This window comes from Aquarana catesbeiana, linkage group LG02 (assembly GCF_042186555.1).
Source record: "Aquarana catesbeiana isolate 2022-GZ linkage group LG02, ASM4218655v1, whole genome shotgun sequence".
Lineage (NCBI taxonomy): Eukaryota > Metazoa > Chordata > Amphibia > Anura > Ranidae > Aquarana > Aquarana catesbeiana.
The window spans coordinates 778413709-778435054 of NC_133325.1; the positions used below are offsets into that span (position 1 = coordinate 778413709).

General features: G+C 45.8%; 1 protein-coding gene across 2 annotated transcripts in view; it reads left to right on the plus strand.

Annotated features, from left to right (window-relative positions):
* LOC141129384 (granulocyte-macrophage colony-stimulating factor receptor subunit alpha-like) overlaps positions 1 to 21346 on the plus strand; it is a 143816-nt gene that overhangs the window by 87014 nt on the left and 35456 nt on the right. For both annotated transcript variants that reach the window (XM_073617395.1, XM_073617394.1), the window contains exons 4-6: positions 1773 to 1908; positions 3760 to 3880; positions 4868 to 5055. In XM_073617395.1, coding sequence (XP_073473496.1) covers positions 1773 to 1908; positions 3760 to 3880; positions 4868 to 5055 — 445 coding nt within the window. The remainder of the gene's footprint in view (positions 1 to 1772; positions 1909 to 3759; positions 3881 to 4867; positions 5056 to 21346) is intronic.

Consider the following 21346-nt stretch of genomic DNA (forward strand, 5'->3'; position numbering starts at 1 on the left):
ATGTAACACATACAGTATGGCAAAGAGGGTGGCCTTTAACACTCACTTGCTGCACATATGCATCAATCATCAGCCAAGATTTCTGTGCTGAGAAGGGGCTCACTGTGCGCTTCCCAGCATAGGGACCAAGCTGTCCAAGGCATCTTCCGGTCTCTAGTAATGATCCATCTCCTGATCATGTGACAGCCAATCTCCTTCCTGCCCTCCACGCGTGATAGTTAAAACCACTTGCTGACCGGGCTTTTGACACTTGTTTAAATAAGACCCTAGAGAAATGGCGATTGTTGCAATTTTTTTATGTCACGCTGTATTTGCGCAGTGGTTTTTCAAATGCACTTTGTTTTGGAAAAAATAAATTTTAATGAAAAAAAAACAATACAATATATGCCCCGATTTTTTTGTATAATATGAAAGATGATGTTACGCCAAGTAAATAGATACCTAACATGTCACACTTTAAAATTGCGCACGCTCAGCGACAAACTACGGCACTTAAACATCTCCACAACCAGCTTTTTAAATGCCTTTACAGGTTACCTGTTTAGAGTTACAGAGGAGGTCTTGTGCTAGAATTATTGCTCTCGCTCTAACGATCGCGGCCATACCTCACGTGTGTGGTGCAAACACCATTTACATATGCGCGCGTGACTTACCTATGCGTTCGCGTCTGCGCACAAGCACGAAGGGATGGGGAAGCTTTAAATAATAGTTTTTTCTTATTTATTTTACGTATTTTTTTTTTATTTTTACACTGTCCCTTTATTTTTTATTGTTTCAATCACTTTTATTCCTATTACAAGGAATGTAAACATCCCTTGTAATAGAACAAGGGATGACAGGTCCTCTTTATGGAAAGATCTGGGGTCAAAAAGACCCCAAATCTCTTATTTACCTTTAAAAGCAAAAGATCAAAAAAAGAATTTTAATTTGATCTCTCGTTTCATAAAAGAAATAAACTTCCAGCCTAGACCAGAAGTGGCGCCTTGACGTCGCTCTGGTCCTCCAAGGCCATAGAGTCTATACTCTTTGTTCGCCTATGGGAGCAGTCAGCTGCACCATCAGATGGTTTCTCAGGCGAACCGGTGGAAATGGTTAACCAGAGAAACACAGGAGAGCGGCAGGAGGTTTGTAGGGACTTTCCATAAATCCAGTGAGCTAACGACTTCTTCTATGGTTTGCTTCTGCTGATTTATTTTTTCTATCAGTTACAGTGTTCTCAGCTCCCTCTGAAAACTACAGAGCACCTCCCCCAAAGTTATGGAGAGAAAGGGGGGGGGGTGTTCTGTGACACAGATACAGTACAGTGAGCGTTGTCACCTTAGGACAGGAAGGGTTACTGGTAGGGTCACCAGGTGAGTAAACAGTTTAAAAAAAAGCCTGAAAAAAGAAAAGTAATGCAGCGACCATATCTTCATTATTTGAACTTTTTTTTAGTCATGGGCTTGGATAATTTTTTTTTTTTTTTAAATAAAGTTTTTTTTATTTTCAATAAAAACAAAAAACCAGTAGACAGTGGTTACATTCACAACAGTCATGAGGATCAATATAGATGGTACAAAACGTTAATCTACTTAAAAAATGATTAAGACAGTAGAACGTATTCAGCGGTATATTTTCCAGTTACACTCGAAAAAATGACAATTGTTCTATTCAGGAAAGGAGACCGGTATTCAAATCAAAAATGTATAGCCAGCGGGAAATGAGGAAAGTGGGGCTTGGATACACTTTAATTTAATATATATTTTGAGTAATGCGTTTTGCACATTTTACAGGTTTCTGCTTGCCTCTTTGAGAATTTTATTCCTGGACACATGGAATTTGACATTCACAAAGGATTGCATGCAGAGATATTAGTTGACAATGCATCTGGTACCATTGAAACGAAAGAGCTAACAGCAACGCCTGAAGGTAATTTTTATTTAAAGTGATGGGTGATTTATCTGTATGATGGCTATACGGCGGGTAAAATAGATATTGAACACGTCGCCATTTTTCATGGTAAAACTGTTTCTAAAGGCGCTATTGACGTGAAATTTTCATCACATGTCGGTAAGTTGTATGTGTAATAAAATGGAATGACACAGAGAAAAGGTATCGGACACGCTATCTGAAATGTATTTAATACCGTCGTACAAAATCCTTCGTTGGTGATGACGGCTTCAAGACGCCTCCTGTATGGAGAAACTAGTCACATGCGTTGCTCAGGTGAGATTTTGGCCCATTCCTCCACAGTCTTCAAATCTTGAAGGTTCTGTGGGCCTCTTCTATGAACTCTGATCTTTAGTTCTCTCCATAGATTTTTCTATTGGATTCAAGTCAGGTGATTGGCTGGGCCATTCTACCAGCTTTATTTTCCTTTGTGTTTTGGGATCGTTGTCTTCCTGAATTGTCCACCATCCTCCATCATCCTGGTAGATGGCAGCAGATTTTTATCAAGAATGTCTTGGTACATTTTTCCATCCATCCTTCTTTCGATGATATGAAATTTGCCAGTACCGTATGCTGAAAAACAGTCCCGCACCATGATGTTCCCACCTCCAAACTTCACTGTTGGTATGGGGGGTGTTTTTGGGGTGATGTGCCATTTGACCTCCAAACAGTTCCATTTTGGTCACATCTGACCAGACTGTATTCTCCCAGTATTTCAACAACCTTTTTTCTTCAGCAATGGAGTCTTGCGTGGTGAGCGTGCAAACAGGGCATGGCGGGTGAGTGCTTTACTTATTGTTTTCTTTTAAACAATTGTACCTGCTAATTCCAGGTCTTTCTGAAGCCCTCCACAAGTGGTCCTCGGCTCTTGGACAACTCTTCTGTTAATTCTTTTCACTCCTCTGTCAGAAATCTTTCAGAGCACTTGGTCCTGCCTGGTTTATGGTGAAATTACATTCTTTCCACTTCCGGATTACATCAGTACCTGACCTCACAAATGCTCTTCTGGAAGAATAGTCAAACATTCCCATAGACACACTCCTAAACCTGTTTACCATGAAGAGCATCTTTGGACTTTCAAGGAGCATGTTTTTTTTTTTTTTAAATGCTATCACCAGTGCAGCACAGTGTTATCGTATGTCTGGTGTGATCAGGAATACTGACTGGTGACATTATGTAAACACATTTTTTTACACCATGATTGCTTGTTACATTGATGATCACTGAAACAGCAATCGTTTGAACTGTCATGAATGGCTTTCATTAGTGGTAGTGCTAGGACTGCATCAATTTGCTTCCAAAGGACCTGGGGATATAAGGTTTTCTTTAAGTGCCGGTTCACACTGGTGCGATGCGAGAACACTGCGAATTCACTGCGTGTTCCCGCATCGCATGTCAGTTCACACTGCCATATGCGAATCGCTGTGGAGTGTCAATACATTGTTAACGACACCCCCAGTTCAGCTTGCATATCGCACTGTGAACTGACAGTTCGGACGTGAATCGGATCGCATGCGATCCGATTCCGGTCCGAACAGACAAAAAGGGTCCTGTGCGTGTTTGCACCGAATGCGGTGCGATATCAGCCATACTATATCTATGACTGATATCGCACCACACAGACATCGCATGCGATGTGAATAGCAGTACGATGCGAATTACATGCGATGTCTGTGCGATGTTTGGCATCGCACAAGTGTGAACCGGCACTAAACTATGAATGTTTTTAATTTTCATGAAACCTGACTATGCAAACGCTTCCTGATTGTATTGGCACGTCTTGTCTTGAGGTTTCTAGAGTTCAATATATTTGTTTTTTGTTTTTTTTAGGCAAAGAGAACACCGGTGCAGAAAACTTGTCCTGTGAGGTCTATAATGTCTCTATTGTGAACTGTTCATGGACTGCGGGTAGAGAAGCCCCAAAAGGCACCAATTATTCCTTGGCCATCAGGTAAAATCAACACCTTATATAACACTACAGTATATACTGTCGGAAAAACAATACAGTTTATCAAAACTACAAGGTCTAAAGATTTTGCCTTTTAATGCTTGGTCCACCTAAAACATAAATTGAATTGTTTTTAATAGATGCTGGAGAGTTAGAGGAGTACTTGGGTCTACACATCTGATATGCTCATTATGAAGGGTTCCAACCATCACTGCTGATTTTTTAAATTAATTTTTTATGATAAAGAATGTCACGGGATGAGCTTGAACACACAAAGGTTGAAAGAAAAAACCCAAGCTCCCCAGTAGACAGATACAGAGTTGGGAATCATGGCAGGGAGATCTGATGGAGCATCCAAGAGATGCAAGAAGCCAGCAGCCTACACAGTGTCCACCATGCTCCACCTATTACTGTAATGCCCCGTACACACGGTCGGACTTTGTTCGGACATTCCGACAACAAAATCCTAGGATTTTTTCCGACGGAAGTTGGCTCAAACTTGTCTTGCATACACACGGTCACACAAAGTTGTCGGAAAATCCGATCGTTCTGAACGCGGTGACGTAAAACACGTATGTCGGGACTATAAACGGGGCAGTGGCCAATAGCTTTCATCTCTTTATTTATTCTGAGCATGCGTGGCACTTTGTCCGTTGGATTTGTGTACACACGATCGGAATTTCCGACAACGGATTTTGTTGTCGGAAAATTTTATAGCCTGCTCTCAAACGGACGGGAAGAGGTTAAATCTTGCGTTTAATAACTACTACATATGCTGAAGATTGTGTACATTTCCTACAATACGTATTTCAGAATGCAGATTTCCATGTCATCACCTGTATGATACTGATGTAACCGATTATTTCTTTGAATAAAAAACTCTTTTTGGAAAAAAAATTAAAAATCTTATGGGAAGATTTTTGTTTTTGAAATGAATAGTCTGGTGACAGAGTCTCATGCGTTTACTGTATGCATTTCTTTCACTATTAGGAATTATGGTGGCGCTTTCGTACCATGTGAAGACTACAGAAATGATTCTTTTGGCAGACAAGTCGGGTGTGTCTTAAAATCTCCTCCAAAGATTAAATTTAGTAAGACTAATTACATACAATTGGTGGGATCAAGTGAAGAAACTTCCATCCGATTTTATGATGCATTGCTTAAGCTGAACGATTATGGTAAATTGAGTTTTTTTTTTTTTCCTTTCTATGAATGGATATGAATATGAAAGGAGTGAGATGATGGAAGATCGTTACCAAATGATATTGGCCTTTCTCTACTGTAACATTTAAAAAGACCTTGTCCAAAATCCATGTTTTTTTTTCCCTGACGGATGTTGACTTGTCTCGCATACACACGGTCCGAACGTCGATAACGCGGTGACGTCCCACTGCGCATACACACGGAAATTCCGAACGTCGAGAACGCGGTGACGTCCCACTGCGGAGGTGCCGATGCTCGTGGCCGACGGTCGCGATGACCGCCAGCTACGAGCGATCGCGAGCACGAGGGAGTGAGCGAGTTTACACACACACACTTCCCTGTTCTGTTCTGAGGGGAGTGACAGATCATGTGCTCCTATTAGCTAGGAACCACGATCCGTCACTTCCTCTAGTCAGTCCCCCCCCCCCCCCTTCAGTTAGAATCACCTCCCAGGGAACACACTTAACCCCTTGATCGCCCCCTAGTGTTAAACCCTTCCCTGCCAGTGACATTTTTACAGTAGTTAGTGCATTTTTATAGCACTGATCGCTGTATAAATGACAATGGTCCCAAAAATGTTTCAAAAGTGTCAGATGTGTCCGATAATGTCACAGTCTCGATAAAAATCGCAGATCGCCGCCATTACTAGTAAAAAAAAAAAAAATTCTATAAATCTATCCCCTATTTTGTAGACGCTAAAACTTTTGCGCAAACCAATCAATATACGCTTATTGCGATTTTTTTTTTTTTTTTTACCAAAAATATGTAGAAGAATACATATCAGCCTAAACTGAGAAAAAAACTTGCTTTTTTTTTTTAAAAAATGGGGATATTAATTATAGCAAAAAGTACAAAATATTGTTTTTTTTTCAAAATCGTCGCACTTTTTTGTTTATAGCGCAAAAAATAAAAACCGCAGAGGTGATCAAATACCACCAAAAGAAAGCTCTATTTGTGGGAAATAAAAGGACGTCAATTTTGTTTGAGTGCAATGTCGCACGACCGCGCAATTGTCACTTAAAGCGACACAGTGCCGAATTCGCAAAAAAAGCTCTGGTCAGGAAGGGGGTAAAATCTTCCGGGGCTGAAGCAGTTAAAAAACAAATGGCGATATTTATTATAGCAAAAAGTACAAAATAATGCGTTTTTTTTCAAAATTGTTGCACTTTTTTGTTTATAGCGCAAAAAATAAAAACCGCAGAGGCGATCAAATACCACCAAAAGAAAGCTTTATTTTTGGGGGAAAAAAAAGGACATCAATTTTGTTGGGGTGCAGCGTCGCATGACCGCGCAATTGTCGGTTAAAGCGATGCACTGCCGAATCGCGAAAAAATGGCCCGGTCATTCAGCAGCCAAATCTTCCGGGGCTGAAGTGGCTAAAGTAAACACTGACTAAGGGAACATAGAAAAAAACTGTCAAAAAACGTACTAACTAGCACTTAATAGGAGGAGAGATACCAAAACACATAAGTAAACAAGTTGTAATAGCCCCAAACCCTCACTAGATGTCAACACACTACAGAATTAAAAAAAAAACAAAAACCTGATGCAGCTCGTTATAACACAGAAAAAAATACATATAAATGGGACATAACACAGCCGGTTGTGCTCATTTCGCTGTCACTCTGCGACCTTGAGGGAGGCTGTAAGCGGCTGTGCAGATACACATTGCACAGGAATGATCCACTGTTGTCACCAAGAGGAAGTTGGTCCAGAATAGGGATGAGCTTTGTGTTCGAATCGAATGCATGTTCGACTCGAACATCGCCTGTTCGGTCGTTCGCCGAATTCCGACCGATATGGGCCGTTCGCGCCAAATTCGAATGGCGCGTCATGGCCCATAATTCCCTGCGGCATCGCAGTGCATTGCTGGCTGATGTTTGGCCAAGCATGCACTATGATCCGCATGCTTGGCCAATCACAGCGCCATCTGTACAGAGAGCCGTAATTGGCCAAAGCCAGGGTGGCTTTGGCCAATTATGGCTCAGGGGGTTTAGTACACGCCCCACACAATATAAGGCCGCCTGTACGGCGGCCCTGTGTAGTGTGTTCTGGCGTTGAGAGAGACATAGATAGACAGAGAGACAGTGTCATTTGATTTAAGTTAGATAGAGTAGGCAGGCGAGTCAGTTAGCTGCACTTACAGTGTATTGTGTATACTGTATATATATATATATATATATATATATATATATCCTAGGTGGTGTGTGTGTGTGTGTGTGTGTGTGTGTGTGTATATATATATAAATATATATATATAATATATATACACTGTATTCGGTTTAGCTAGATCCGTTCCTGTTATTCTCTTCCTACTACTGACAGGCAGGCAAGTGTTTTTACAGTATTTACAGCTAACTGAAGAAAATTGCTGGTGTTCTTCTGATCCTATTAGTCCAATTAGCTACAGTATTTACAGTTAGTGTAGTGCGTCCTCTGCACAGTGTGCACCTAAAACTACCTGAAGAAAATTAGTGGTGTTCTTCTGATCCTATTAGTATAGTACCGCAGGCAGCTGCAGTATTTACAAGTTAGTTTAGTGCGTCCTCTGCACAGTGTGCACCTAAAACTACCTGAAGAAAATTAGTGGTGTTCTTCTGATCCTATTAGTACAGTACCGCAGGCAGCTGCAGTATTTACAAGTTAGTGTAGTGCGTCCCGTGCACAGTGTGCACCTAAAGCTATCTGAAGAAAACTAGTGGTGTTCTTCTGATCCTAATAATACCACAGGCAGGCAGCTATAGTATTTACAGTTAGTGTACTGTGTCCTCTGCACAGTGTGCACCTAAAGCTACCTGAAGAAAATTAGTGGTGTTCTTCTGATCCTATTAATACCACAGGCAGGCAGTTACAGTATTTACAGTTAGAGTACTGCGTCCTCTGCACAGTGTGCACCTAAAGCTACCTAAAGACAATTGTTGGTGTTCTCATACTAAGAATACTACAGGCAGGCAGTTGATTCTGCTTGCTGCAGTATCAGTATATATATATATATATATATATATATATATATATATATATATACATTCCAGCTTTGTGCAGCTACATCTCACTCCAGGCCATTAGTATGTCTGGAAGGCCAACAAGGAGAGGCAGACAGTCACAAGCCAATAAAAGAGGGCAAGCAGGCTCTGTGTCTAGAGGCAACAGTGCTGGTGGTGGAGACGGTGCATCCTCATCAGCACGTGGCCGTGGGACATGCTTGTCCTTTTTTTTGGCAGCTGGCCGTGTTGAGCCACAACATGTGGAAGACTTGGTAGAGTGGATGACCAAGCCGTCCTCATCCTCTCTCACCCAGGCTCAGGGTACTTTGTCTGGCAAAGCAGCTGTCAATGCCATCAGTCACTCCTTCCCTAGCCCCACCATGTCCTCCTGAGGAGTCCCCCGAACTGTTTGACCACAGTGTTGGGTACATGCTCCAGGAGGATGCCCAGCGTTTTGAAGGGTCCGATGATGGTACCCAGCTAGAGGAAGGCAGTAACGTGAGCCCAGAGAGAGGGGGTGCCCAAGAAGGACAGCAATCTGGCAGTCATGTTCCCCCATCTGCAGCATACTGCCAGCTTTGCTCCAGTGATGAGGAGGGAGGGGATGATGAGGTCACTGACTCCACGTGGGTGCCTGATAGGAGAGAGCAGGAGGAGGAGGAGGAGGCACATCACCAACGAGGCAGGATGCCCTCCAGGGGCCAGCTTAAGGGCAGCACACCGACTGCATCACACTGCAGAGCTCCGCATGTGCAGGGCGCTGCTGTCTCTGCGCGTTATTCCAAAAGTTCTTTGGTGTGGGCCTTTTTTGAGACGAGTGCATCAGATCCCACCGCTGCTATTTGCAACATGTCTCAAGCGTATCTCTTGTGGCCAAAACATCTCCCGCTTGGGCACCACATGCTTGACCAGACATATGTTGACCTGCCATGCAGTTCGTTGGCAAGCGTACCTAAAAGACCCACACCAAAGAACTAAGAGGACCTCTCCTTGCTCCTCATCAGCTGGGATCTTCAATGAAGGTGTAGAATTAGGTGTGTCACAGCCACGTACTTGTGGGCAATCTGCTATCGGTACACCTATGTCAGATTGTACCAGGCAATTTTCCCTGCCCCAGCTGCTGCACCGCCGAAAGAAGTTCGCTCCCAGCCATCCACATGCCCAGCAGTTGAATGCTAGCTTGGATAAATTGCTAGCATTTCAACTGCTGCCTTATCAGTTGGTAGACTCTGCCCCCTTCGGTGAGTTTGTGGAATGTGCGGTTCCTCAGTGGCAGGTTCCCAAACGCCACTTTTTCTCATGGAAGGTGATTCCAGCTCTCTACCGGCATGTGGAAGGCAATGTCTTGGCCTCGCTGGACAGGGTGGTCAACGGTAAGGTGCATATTACCACTGACTCATGGTCCAGCAGGCATGGACAGGGACGTTACCTAAGTTTCACGGTGCATTGGGTGACTCTGCTGGCAGCTGGGAAGGATGCAGGACAAGGTGCAGTAGTGTTGGAGGTTGTTCCGCCACCACGCCTCCAAAATACTACTAGTGGTGATTCTGCCACACCTCTCTCCTCCACCCCCTCCTCTTCTTCTTCCTCCATGGCCTCTTCCTGTGCTGATTTGACTTCGGAACCAGCGGTGCTCCGTAGGCATTCAAGGGGCTACGCAAGCACGCAGGCCAAAAGATGCCATGCAGTGCTTGAACTGGTGTGCTTGGGGGACAGGAACCACACTGGGGCAGAGATTCTGTCAGCTCTGCAGAGGCAGGTTCAGAGGTGGTTGACGCCACGCCAGCTTAAGGCAGATATGGTGGTTTGCGACAATGGTACCAACCTCCTCTCCACCCTCCGACAGGGACAACTGACCCATGTGCCCTGTTTGGCTCACATCCTTAACTTGGTGGTGCAGTGGTTCTTGGGCAGGTACCCGGCCTTACAGGATGTCCTGAGGCAGGCCAGGAAAGTCTGTGTGCATTTCTGCAGGTCATATAATGCCAGTGCTCGGCTGGCTGACCTCCAAAAGGAATTTAACCTGCCCAAGAACTGCCTAATCTGTGACGTGCCCACCAGGTGGAACTCAACGTTGGCCATGCTGTAGCGGCTGCACACGCAGCAGAGAGCCATCAATGAGTACCTGTGCGACTATGGCACCAGGACAGGGTCAGGGGAGGCAGAACAGAGGCAGGAAGAGGGGGACTTCCTTAGCTCTCAAGGCCCCCTTTATCCAGACGTGCCCGCCGATCACACAGGAAGAAGACAAGGAGGAGGAGGAGGAAGAGGAGGATTGTGTCAGTACGGAGGTGGAGCCTGGCACTCAGCATCAGCAGCAGTCTTTAAGGGATCATTTACAGTCCCAAGAAACCCATGGACTTGTACCTGGCTGGGAGGAGGTGGCTGCGGATCATGTCGTCCTTAGTGACCCAGAGGACTCCGGACCAAATGCCTCAGCAAACCTACGCTGCAAGGCCTCCCTGATCCTGCAAAGCCTGCGGAAGGATCCTCGTATTCGTGGTATCAAGGAGAGGGATCAATACTGGCTGACAACCCTCCTTGATCCACGTTACAAGGGTAAGGTTGCGGACCTTATCTTGCCGTCGCAGAGGGAGCAGAGGATGAAACATCTTCGGGAGGCCTTGCACAAAGGTCTGTGCAACGCGTTCCCAGAGACTGGGAGGTTACAAACTCCAGTTCCTGGACAACGTGTTGCTGGGGCTTCGGTCAGTCAAAGAAGGAGCGGTGGAGAAGGTGGCCGTCTTACCGATGCGTTCAGACAATTTTTTAGTCGGCAGCCCCAAGGTATGATCGGTTCCAGCAACCATCGCCTGCGTCTGTTTTACATGGTGCAGGAATACCTAGGGGCAAGATCTGACTTGGACACCTTTCCCACTGAAAATCCTCTGGGTTACTGGGTCTTGAGGATGGATCACTGGCCAGAGCTTGCACAGTATGCAATTGAGCTACTGGCCTGTCCTGTATCCAGCGTTCTTTCGGAACGCACATTCAGTGCTGCTGGAGGTTTTGTAACCGATCACAGGGTGCGTCTGTCCACCGACTCGGTCGATTGACGGACCTTTATAAAAATGAATCAGTTTTGGATCACCACCAGCTACCAAGCACCTGATGCTGATGTAACCGAATATTTTTTTTTGAAATGTCAGATCCCTTCAAGACTGCCTATGCTGAGTGACTATCCTGTTATGCTGAGTGACTATCCTCTTCCTCCTCAATGATCATGCTGATAGCTTGTAAGAATATTTTTGGTTCTGGGCGCTGCCACCAGTGGCTAAGGCCCAATTTTTCAGCCCCTGTTTAACAGGGGCGTGTAATTACAATTTTTGATGCAATATTTTGCAAGGAGGGTACGTTGCTGCACTCAACTAGAGTATCTGTGAGGGGTTGCAGTGCTGTGGCACCAGCACCAGTGCCTAAGGCCCAATTTTTCAGCCCCTGTTTAACAGGGGCGTGTAATTACAATTTCTGATGCAATACTTTGCATGAGGGCTCATTCCTGCGTTCCAACTAGAGTGTCTGTGAGGGGTTGCAGTGTTGTGGCACCAGTGCCTAAGGCCCAATTTTTCTGTCCCTGTTCAACAGGAACATGTAATTACAATTCTTGATCTAATATTTCACAGCAGGGCCCGTTCCAGCGCCCACCAAGAGTAACTGTGCGGGCTTACAGTGTTGTGGCAACACCTAAGGCCCCAATTTCTGCTGAGTATATAGGGCAGGCCCCTACTTTCAAACATCCAACTTACAAACGACTCCTACTTGCAAATGGAAGGCAACAACAGGAAGTGACATGAAATCTACCCCTAGGAAGGGAAATTCTCTCCTGTAAGAGTTAATATGGGAAAAACGTGTCTCCTCTGCACTGATGCTTTATCACCAATCCTTGTTTCACTAAAAACCCCAAATTGTCAAAAAAACATTTGTCATTGGGACAGAAAGTGAGGTGAAATCTTCTGAAGAGGAGCACAGACAGCAAAACAAATGTCACAGGGGTGATAACCCTTCCCTATGTTTTCCAAAAAGCTTAAAAATAGATTTTTTGGCTGGAGCTAAACACTTTAAAAATGTACCCGTTCAAAATTACAAACAGATTCTACTTAATGACAAACCTACAGTCCCTGTCTTGTTTGCACCGCCTGTATACTGCTGTTCAGAGTATATTGGGCCTGGGGGCCCCACACCTTTCCTTTTTTTAATTTGGGTGCGGGGTTCCCCTTAATATCCATACAAGACCCAAAGGGCCTGGTAATGGACACGGGAAACACACGCCACTTCACAGGCATACTATAGACACTCCCCAGGTACGATATTTAAAGGAATATTTCACTTATTTTTTTCACTTTAAGCATTATTAAAATCACTGCTCCCGAAAAAAAAACGGACGTTTTTAAAAGTTTTTTTTGCATTGATACATGTCCCCTGGGACAGGACCCGGGTCCCCAAAACCTTTTTAGGACAATACCATGCAAATTAGCCTTTAAAATTAGCACTTTTGATTTCGAACGTTTGAGTCCCATAGACGTCAATGGGGTTCTAACGTTCGTGCAAATTTTCGGTCCGTTCGCAGGTCCTGGTGCAAACTGAACCGGGGGGTGTTCAGCTCATCCCTCGTCCGGAATAATGGTGTGCAGCCAATGCTAGAGAGAGTGCATGTAGATAGGAAGTGGCTGAAAGAGGATAGAGGGGATCAGCAGCATTGAAGTGAGGGGAAAAGGATGAAGTGACAACTTTTTTTTTGATAGTGCATTAGCAAACGAAATGCTGTCCAGTTAATGTTTCGATCTGTACTACATTCTAAAATACACTATATTACCAAAAGTATTGGGACTTGGGTTGCACCGATATCGATACTGGTATCGGTGCCGATACTAGGCATTTACACAAGTATCGGTACTGGTGAAAATGCACCGATATATAAAACCGATACGTTCTGGCTCTGTTGTCAATGGGATTAGAGGAGGACGTAGGATGACAGCATGGTCCACGTAGTTGTGGGGCCAACAATGCTGAGTGTTGGGAGTGTTGTGTTTCTTCATCACTTGGTCTCATCCAGATGGTAATATTACACTGATAGATGATGGAGACCCCCTTCCCTGCTCCCCCTCATCTTTATCTCCCTAAATTCCGGAAATATCGGTAATTGGTATCGGTACTCGTTGCTAAAAAAGGTGGTATCGGTGCATCCATAATTGGGATGCCTGCCTTTACACACACATGAACTTTAATGGCATCCCAGTCTAAAGCCCCATACACACTATCATGCCCCGTACACATCGGAAATGCCGCCAGAAAAACTCCGATAAGAGCTTTTTGTCGGAAAATTCCGACCGTGTGTATGCTCCATCGGTCTTTTGCTGGCGGAATTCCAGCCAGCAAAAGATTGGGAGCATGTTCTCTATTTTTCAGTCGGGAAAAGTTCCTATCTGAAAATGCGTTCGCCTGTATGCAATTTGGACTCGCAAAAGATCACGAATGCTTGCAAACAATTTGATGCATGCTTGGAAGCATTGAACCTCATTTTCTCGGCTCGTCGCAGGTGTTGTACGTCACCGCGTTCTTGGCGTGACCGTGTGTATGTAAGGCAAGCTTGAGCGGAATTCCGTTGGAAAAACCATCCAAGTTTTGTTCTGACGGAAATTCCGATTGTGTGTACGGGGCATTAGATTTTCGTCTTCAGATTATATAATATGAGGTCAAAACTTAATGCCGTGCACACACGATCGGACTTTCCGATAACAAAACCATGGATTTTTTTCCGAAGGTTGTTGGCTCCAACTTGTCTTGCATACACACGGCCACACAAATGTTGGCCAACAATTACGAATGCGGGAACGCGGTGACGTACAAGACGTATGATGAGCTGAGAAAAATGAAGTTCAATAGCCAGTGCGGCTCCTTCTGCTTGATTCCGAGCATGCGTGAACTTTTGTGCGAAGGACTTGCGTACACACGATCGGAAATTAAGACAACAAAGTTTTGTTGGTGAAAAATTTGAGAACCTGCTAGCCAACATTTGTTGGCGGAAAGTCCGACAACAAATGTCCAATGGCCAATGGAGCATACACACGGTTGGACTTTCCACCAACAAGCTCACATCCAACATTTGTTGTCGGAAAATCCGAACGTGTGTAAGGGGCATAAGAGTTTCAATTTGTATGCAATCAGGCAGGCCCTTGCACTACATGTTTTTGGTAAATCTGAAGATAAAAATCTGCAGAAAATCTAATAGTGTGTATGGGGGTCTTAGTCCGTAGGGTTCAAAATTGAGTTGGCCCACCCTTCGCAGCTATAGCAGCTTCAACTCTTCTGGGAAGGCTGTCCACAAGGTTTAAGAGTGTGTCTATGGGAATGTTTGACTATTCTTCCAGAAGATCATCTGTGAGGTCAGGCACTGATGTTGGACGAGAAGGCCTGGCTCACAGTCTCCACTCTAATTCATTCCAAAGGTGTTCCTATCAGGTTGAGGTCAGGACTCTGTGCAGGCTAGTCAAGTTCCTCCACCCCAAACTCACTCATCCATGTCTTTATGGACCTTGCTTTGTGCACTGGTGTGCAGTCATGTTGGAACAGGAAGGTGCCATCCCCAAACTGTTCCCACAAAGTTGGGAACATGAAATTGTCCAAAATGTCTTGGTATGCTGACGCCTTAAGAGTTCCCTTCGCTGGAACTAAGGGGTCAAGCCCAACCCCTGAAAAACAACCCCACACCATAATCCCCCCTCCACCAAATGATTTAGACCAGTGCACAAAGCAAGGTCCATAAAGACATGGATGGGCAAGTTTGGAGTGGAGGAACTTGACTGGTCTGCACGTAGTCCTGACCTCAACCCGATAGAGCACCTTTGGGATGAATTAGAGTGGAGACTGCGAGCCAGACCTTCTGATCCAACATCAGTGCCTGACCTCACAAATGCGCTTCTGGAAGAATGGTCAAACATTCCCATAGACACCCTTCCCAGAAGAGTTGAAGCTGTTACAGCTGCAAAGGGTGTGGCTGCACTACTGCTGATCTCCTGAGCTCCAGAGAGGCCTACTGATCCAGGGAGCTTGATTACTCCCTATACCCAGAGTGGATGCAGGAATCTGGGGTGGACCCCGGGGAGGATCCCCCGGATGGCCAGAGTACCGGTCCTCCCATACCAGTGTTTGAGGACCTGGGAAATGGCCCAGCTAAAGGTGAAAGTCTGTCAGCCTACAGAAAGAAGGTTTGTGCGAGGATTGCGAGAATTGCCAAGGAGGAGGAAGTACTGGCGAAGTTGAAGTTTGACTTCAAACATAAAAAAATTGCAAATGACCGGCTTCACAGTTCCAAGAGAAGACAGATGCGGCCTGAGTTAATGGCTTTGGAGGCAAAAGTGGAAAAGCAGAGTCTGCTGGTGGCCGCATTGAAAGAAACCAGCGGAGCTTTCAAGGAGAAATATGGCAATGATGATCGCTTCCGTACAATGCGCAGAGGGACCATAGAGTCCAGTGGAGGAGAAGCATCACCAGAGTGCGAGAAAGAAAGGTCAGTGCAAAGCAAAAAAGTTTCTTCGGGCTTGGACTGTGTTTCTGGCCAGCACGCTGGAAAATCTTTACTAAGTATCAGTATGCCTGCAGAAAGTGGAGAAAGCTCTGGCACACAGGCTGCGGGTGATCAGCAGTCAGGTGTTTTGACTGCCAGTATGCCACTGGGCCAAGGAAGTTCTGTGCCCTTGTCACCGCAGCAGGAGGCTATGGAGCAAGATGATCCATCTGAGCCTGTGAAGGGAGCAGGAATGCTTAAGTTAATCAAAGAAATGGAATCCCCTTTGCATGGTCGCAAGTTTGCCGTGTCTGGATCATCAGAGGATGAAGAAGAGGATAGTGATGTCCCCCCAAAACCTTTGAAACATCGGTTGGCTGAAAAAGCCGTTTCTGTTAAAGATTTCCCAATACAACATAATGGAGATGTAGTTCCTATAGAGGGTGCTGTAGAGGGCAGTGGAGAGCAAGCTCATCTCCTGGCTGAGACTCCCACCTGTGTACAGAGAGCCAGTGAGGGGTGTTCAGACTTTGCTGTGAAGAGTGCTGATAAAGACATCTCCGCTGTTAGTAACCCTTTAGTTACTGGTAATGAAGTAAGAATTACCAAGGGTAATGTAGATGATATTTCTGTGTCAGAAGTCTCTGTTCCATCTGTTGATAATAATGTTGTTTCTAAAGAGGGGTCTGTAACTAAAAGTGATGTGCGGGATGTTGCAAGGAGTGCAGTTATTTCTTATGCTGCAGCGGTGGCTGCACCTGTCCCAAGGGCGAGTAGGGCCAGTTATTCTGCGGTCACTAGGACTGATGTGAGTGAAGGTCAGGCCAATCTGACACAATCTGGTAGCTCCTTCAAACGCCGCAATGTGGTCCAATTGAGGTGGACTGGAGAAGGCCCCCCCCCCAAATAGGAGAGATGTGGTGGACCGTATTCTGGGGATGGGTTTTAAAGCAGAGGAGGTTTTTGCCCTTATCAGCCCAGTTGGGTCATATGAGTATGACCTCTCCTTTGTCAAGGCGGAAGGATTAGATGTCTTTTGGGAGAGGTATGAGCAGAGGTGGAAGGAGTCCCCAAAATGGGCAGGTTTGTCACCCAAAGTAATCTCTCACCAGCCATTATATAAGAACGTCACCATTCTAGTACGCAATGAGTCCATTCCTGCTGCGGATCTGGTGGTGTGGTTGGGGAGATATGCTGATGTCCAAGCTCCATTGAGGAAAGTTGTAGATGATAGAGGGATTTGGACAGGAGGTTGGACGGTGTTGGTAAAACTGCATGTCACAGGTAATGTTGTTAAGCACATCCCTTCGTCTGCCTTTATTGGTCGTGACAGGATTATTACTTTTTATGCAGGGCAACCAAAGTTGTGTCATCGCTGTGGTGAAAAGGGGCATTTTTCAAGCTCATGTTCTGTGCAGAAATGTTCCCTCTGTCAGGGCTCAGGGCATGTTGCAAAAGACTGCAATAGTATTCGTTGTAATCTTTGTAACAAGTTAGGTCACCCCTATAGTCTTTGTCCTGAAGCCCTCCATAATCAGCCAGAGGTGGTGGAAGAACTTCTGAGGATGGAGGAGGAGGAACGTGGGGGGCAGCAAGGGGTTGGTGGAGCTGTTTCAGCTAGTCCTGAGGACTCCCCCCAGGTGTCAGTTTCCCAGCCTGAAGGTGTAATCCCTACTGTGTCTGCTCCCCAGTCTGTGCTCCCTACTGTGTCTGTGTCTACTTCTGTTGTGTGTTCTTCCCCAGTGTTTCAAGTGCCCAGTGTTCCAAAAGTAAATAAGTCATCCAGATTGGCTGAGGCTGCCAAAGGGGCAGATTTGTGCAGATCTGAGGTGGCAGCTTCATCAGGGCCTTCCCTAAGGCAGCGTAAAACCTCTAGTGGAGGTTCTAAGGTGAAGAAGGGGGAAGTTGCCACTGCTAATAATGTAGATGAGGTCTTTCAGGGTAATGTTTCAGGGGAGGAGGGAGAGTGGACCAAGGTGGGGAGAAGGAGGAATAAGGTAGTCCTGACCTCTGCCTCCTCGGTTTCATCCTTAGAGGTAGATGATCTACCTCTGGGAAACAAGTTTGGGTCCTTATCTGAGAGGGAGGAGGAGTCTTCTAATTCCGTGTCTCAGATGGAGGAAGATGAGGTAGAGTGTTCTCTAAAGAGGTCAAGGTCTCCAGTAAGGGGGGAGGGAGCTCAGGCTAAGAAACGCCTACCTCAATCATCCTGATGGCAGTTCCCACTCCGATAAAGTTGGCAACGATTAATGTTGCCAGCATAAAATCTGTAAGGGCTCGTAATATGGCCTTATTTTTGCTCAGCGAGATGGATGCTGATATTTTATTTTTGCAAGAGACCCGGCTAAATAGACTTGCCGATGTCCACCTGGCAAAGAGGGAGTGGAGGCGTGGGCCCTCCTTCTGGTCTCTTGCAGCTGAGCCTTACAGCGGAGTTGCAGTACTTTTTACTGGCATGGTAACGTGTCGGCGGGTTATCGAGGTAGAGATTGGAAGGTGTATGGTCCTGGACGTCTCTGTGAAGGGGCATGATCTGCGTTTAATAAATATTTATGGACCACAGACTAGATGGGAGAGGAAATGCCTCTTTACAAAGATTAAGCCTTTCCTTTTTACATCTCGGCAAGTTGTCTTTGGAGGTGATTTTAACACCGTTACTAGGCCCAAAGACAGGAAAGGCTCCACTGACAGCCTGAGATATGATAGCGTTTTTCTTAATACGATAGCCAGGGAAGCAGGTCTGGAAGATGCGCATATTAAGCGTTGCCCAGACAGCACGGGGTACACATTTAGGCGAGGCAGTTGTGAGAGCAGGATAGATAGGTTTTTTTTAAAAGGGGACTCTGCCTTTTCGGCTCCTGAGTGTCGTATGGTGGAGTTTTCTGATCACCTTTTGCTGTCTGTGATTCTCAATGCTTCAGATATACCACCTAAAGGAAAGGGTATTTGGAGGATGAATTCGGCTCTGCTGGATGACGAGGAGGTAAGACAATCTTTTGAGGATTTTTTTCAGGCTCAGGTAACCATCCTGGATTTCTGCAGCAGTAAGTCGGAGTGGTGGGAGCTGGCCAAAAGCCGGATTAGTGGGTTTTTCAAAGCCATAGGAAAAAAGAAACAGCTTGGTAAGTACATTGCCTACCAGCAGCTGCGGAGAAAACTTGATCGCCTTGTCTCGAGTGGTGGAGATTCCGGGGCAATCGCTGAGGTGAAACTTCTCCTTAGGAAGTATCAGTATGACCGGCACGCTTCTTTGGTTCTGGAAAGGGACTATGGGAAATATCACTCGCCCGACCCTTATCAGAACTGCAAACAAAGCGCAGCAGTTAAGACGGTTGTTGGGCTAAGGGATAGTACGGGCTCTTTGACGAAATCCAGGTCAGGGATCCTGGAGGTCTCAAGGTCTTTTTATGTGGATCTTCTGGGGGAGAAGTACCTCGATCGGGCAAAGATGACGAGTTTTCTGGATTCTACACCAGGTCTGGGAAATAACATTCCTCTTGCAAGTTTGACAGGGGGAATCACAGCAGAAGAGGTAGTCAAAGCTATAGATGGTCTGGCTATTAAGAAAACCCCTGGGCCAGACGGATTGACGGCTGAATTTTATAAGATTTTCAAATCCAGCTTGGTACCTTATCTTGTGGAGGTATTTAACGGCTGTCTGCAGGAGGGTTCGCTCCCTCCCTCCATGAGACAATCTGCTGTGATTCTGTTGTCAAAAGGCAAGGATCCCTCGATGATTGAGAATTGGCGCCCCATTAGCCTTCTCAATGTCGATAGAAAGATTCTGGCGAAGATAATTTTCTGGCGCTTGTCGTCAGTAGCAGACAGATTGCTTTCTCGTCAGCAGCACTGTTCGGTCCAGGGCAGAAGCACTTTTTCAGCGGTGTTAGCTGTCCGGGAGGCTCTGGAACGTTGCAGGGCTGAAGGCTGGGGAAAGTATTTGCTGGCACTGGATCAGGCGAAGGCTTTTGATCGTGTCAATCATGAGTACCTCTGGCTTCTCCTTGACAAGTATGGCCTGGAGGGTGGGTTTATTGGATGGCTTAAGACTTTATACAGAGAGGCAGAGAGCTTCATGCTTGTTAACGGTTGGGTTGGACAGCCCTTCAGGGTTGGATCGGGGGTGCGCCAGAGGTGTCCGCTGAGCCCTTTGCTATACGTGTTCGCAATCGACCCCTTCATCAGAAGGCTAGAGAGCGGACCGTTGTGCGGGGTGCCGGTGGGCATTACTGGTGAGCCGCCCTTGAGGGTTGTAGCCTATGCTGATGACGTTTCTGTCTTTATCTCTGGGACAGAGGAGGCACAGGAGGTGGTTTCAGTTATAGAGCAGTATTCCGAGGCATCAGGCTCCAAGGTCAACCGTGATAAAAGTGAAGTTTTTTGGATGAGCGAGGGAGGTGAGAGCTTTGCACTTCCGGACACCTTCCCGAGGCCTCAGCAGAAAGTCAAAGTATTAGGCATCGAGTTTGGCCCTGATGATTACAGTAAGTCAAATTGGGAAGCCAGGCTGAATGATGCTGATGTCAAGGTGAAATGCTGGAAAGGGTGGCGGCTCTCCTTGAGGGAAAGGGTGGACTTGATTAAGACCTACCTGATTCCTACCTTTTTGTATGTCAGCTTTGTTTGCATCTTGCCAGAGTCTTGCTATACCAGGATTTATAGTTGTTTCTTCCAATTATTATGGGGGAACAGGCTGAATCTTGTGAAGCGGAATGTGACTTACCTATCTAGGTGGAAGGGTGGCCTACCCGGTTGTGTTCTTCTCTCTGATGTTTTTGAAACACAATTTTGGTAACATGCTAGCAGAGAGACCGCCTGGATGGGTAGGTATTTTCCAGATCTGGTTTAGACCTTTTCTGGGCTGTTGGGAGAGTGGCGGGCCAGTGAAAAGCCTAAGGATCAAGCATGGTAAGCTCCCGGCTTATGTTGCCCTGTGCCTGAAAATTCTTAAACGGTGGCATGTGACAGCGGAGGATATCAGGTCCCTTCCTAGGAGACTCCTGGGGGAGAAGATCGTGGGTACTGTCTTTCATGCGCCACTGGCCTTAAGGGATTGCCCAGGTCATATTATGAGGGAGGGTTTACGTTTAATAAATTCTGAGCGGATTCCCTTGAAATTTAGGGACCAGGCCTGGCTCGCTTTCCACGGTAGGCTCTATGTGAGGGGGAACGTGAAGTGCCGCTCTTTGGACAATCGTGGTTGTCCAAGAGTGGAGTGTCAGGGTGAAGTGGAAACCATGGACCACTTCTTGCTTCAGTGCCCTTTCAATATAGAAGTCTATAAAAAGGTGGGGAGGGCTCTGAATATTCCTTTCCTGCCTTGCATGTCTTATGCTGAGTGGGTGTATGGAGCATTGCAGAATCGCAAGGGATTTGATTTGGACACTCTTTTTCTAGTCAGCTTAGTAGTCCGATATTACACCTGGAATGCACGGTGTCAGGTATCCCTTCGGCAGAAAGTCCTTCCTGTTCCGGTGGTGGTGTGTGAGATTCTTGGTGAGGTAGGGAAAATTCGGGGTCTCGAGAAAGACAGATGGCGGCAAAGGGTCTGGATAAAGGCGTGGAGGAATATCAGGCCTGTAGCTGCTGTTTGTTGATCTCTGGGTGTTGGGTTCTTTCCCTGTTTTCTCTCTGGACACTCCTTTAGATTTTCAAGGATAAACATAATTTTGAAGAAAGGCTACATACACATGATAATCTATGTTTCTTGGTCTGAATGTTAATCAAGTTGAGTAATGTGTAGAGTTGTTGAAGATGTCTGTGCTATTTAGTGATATA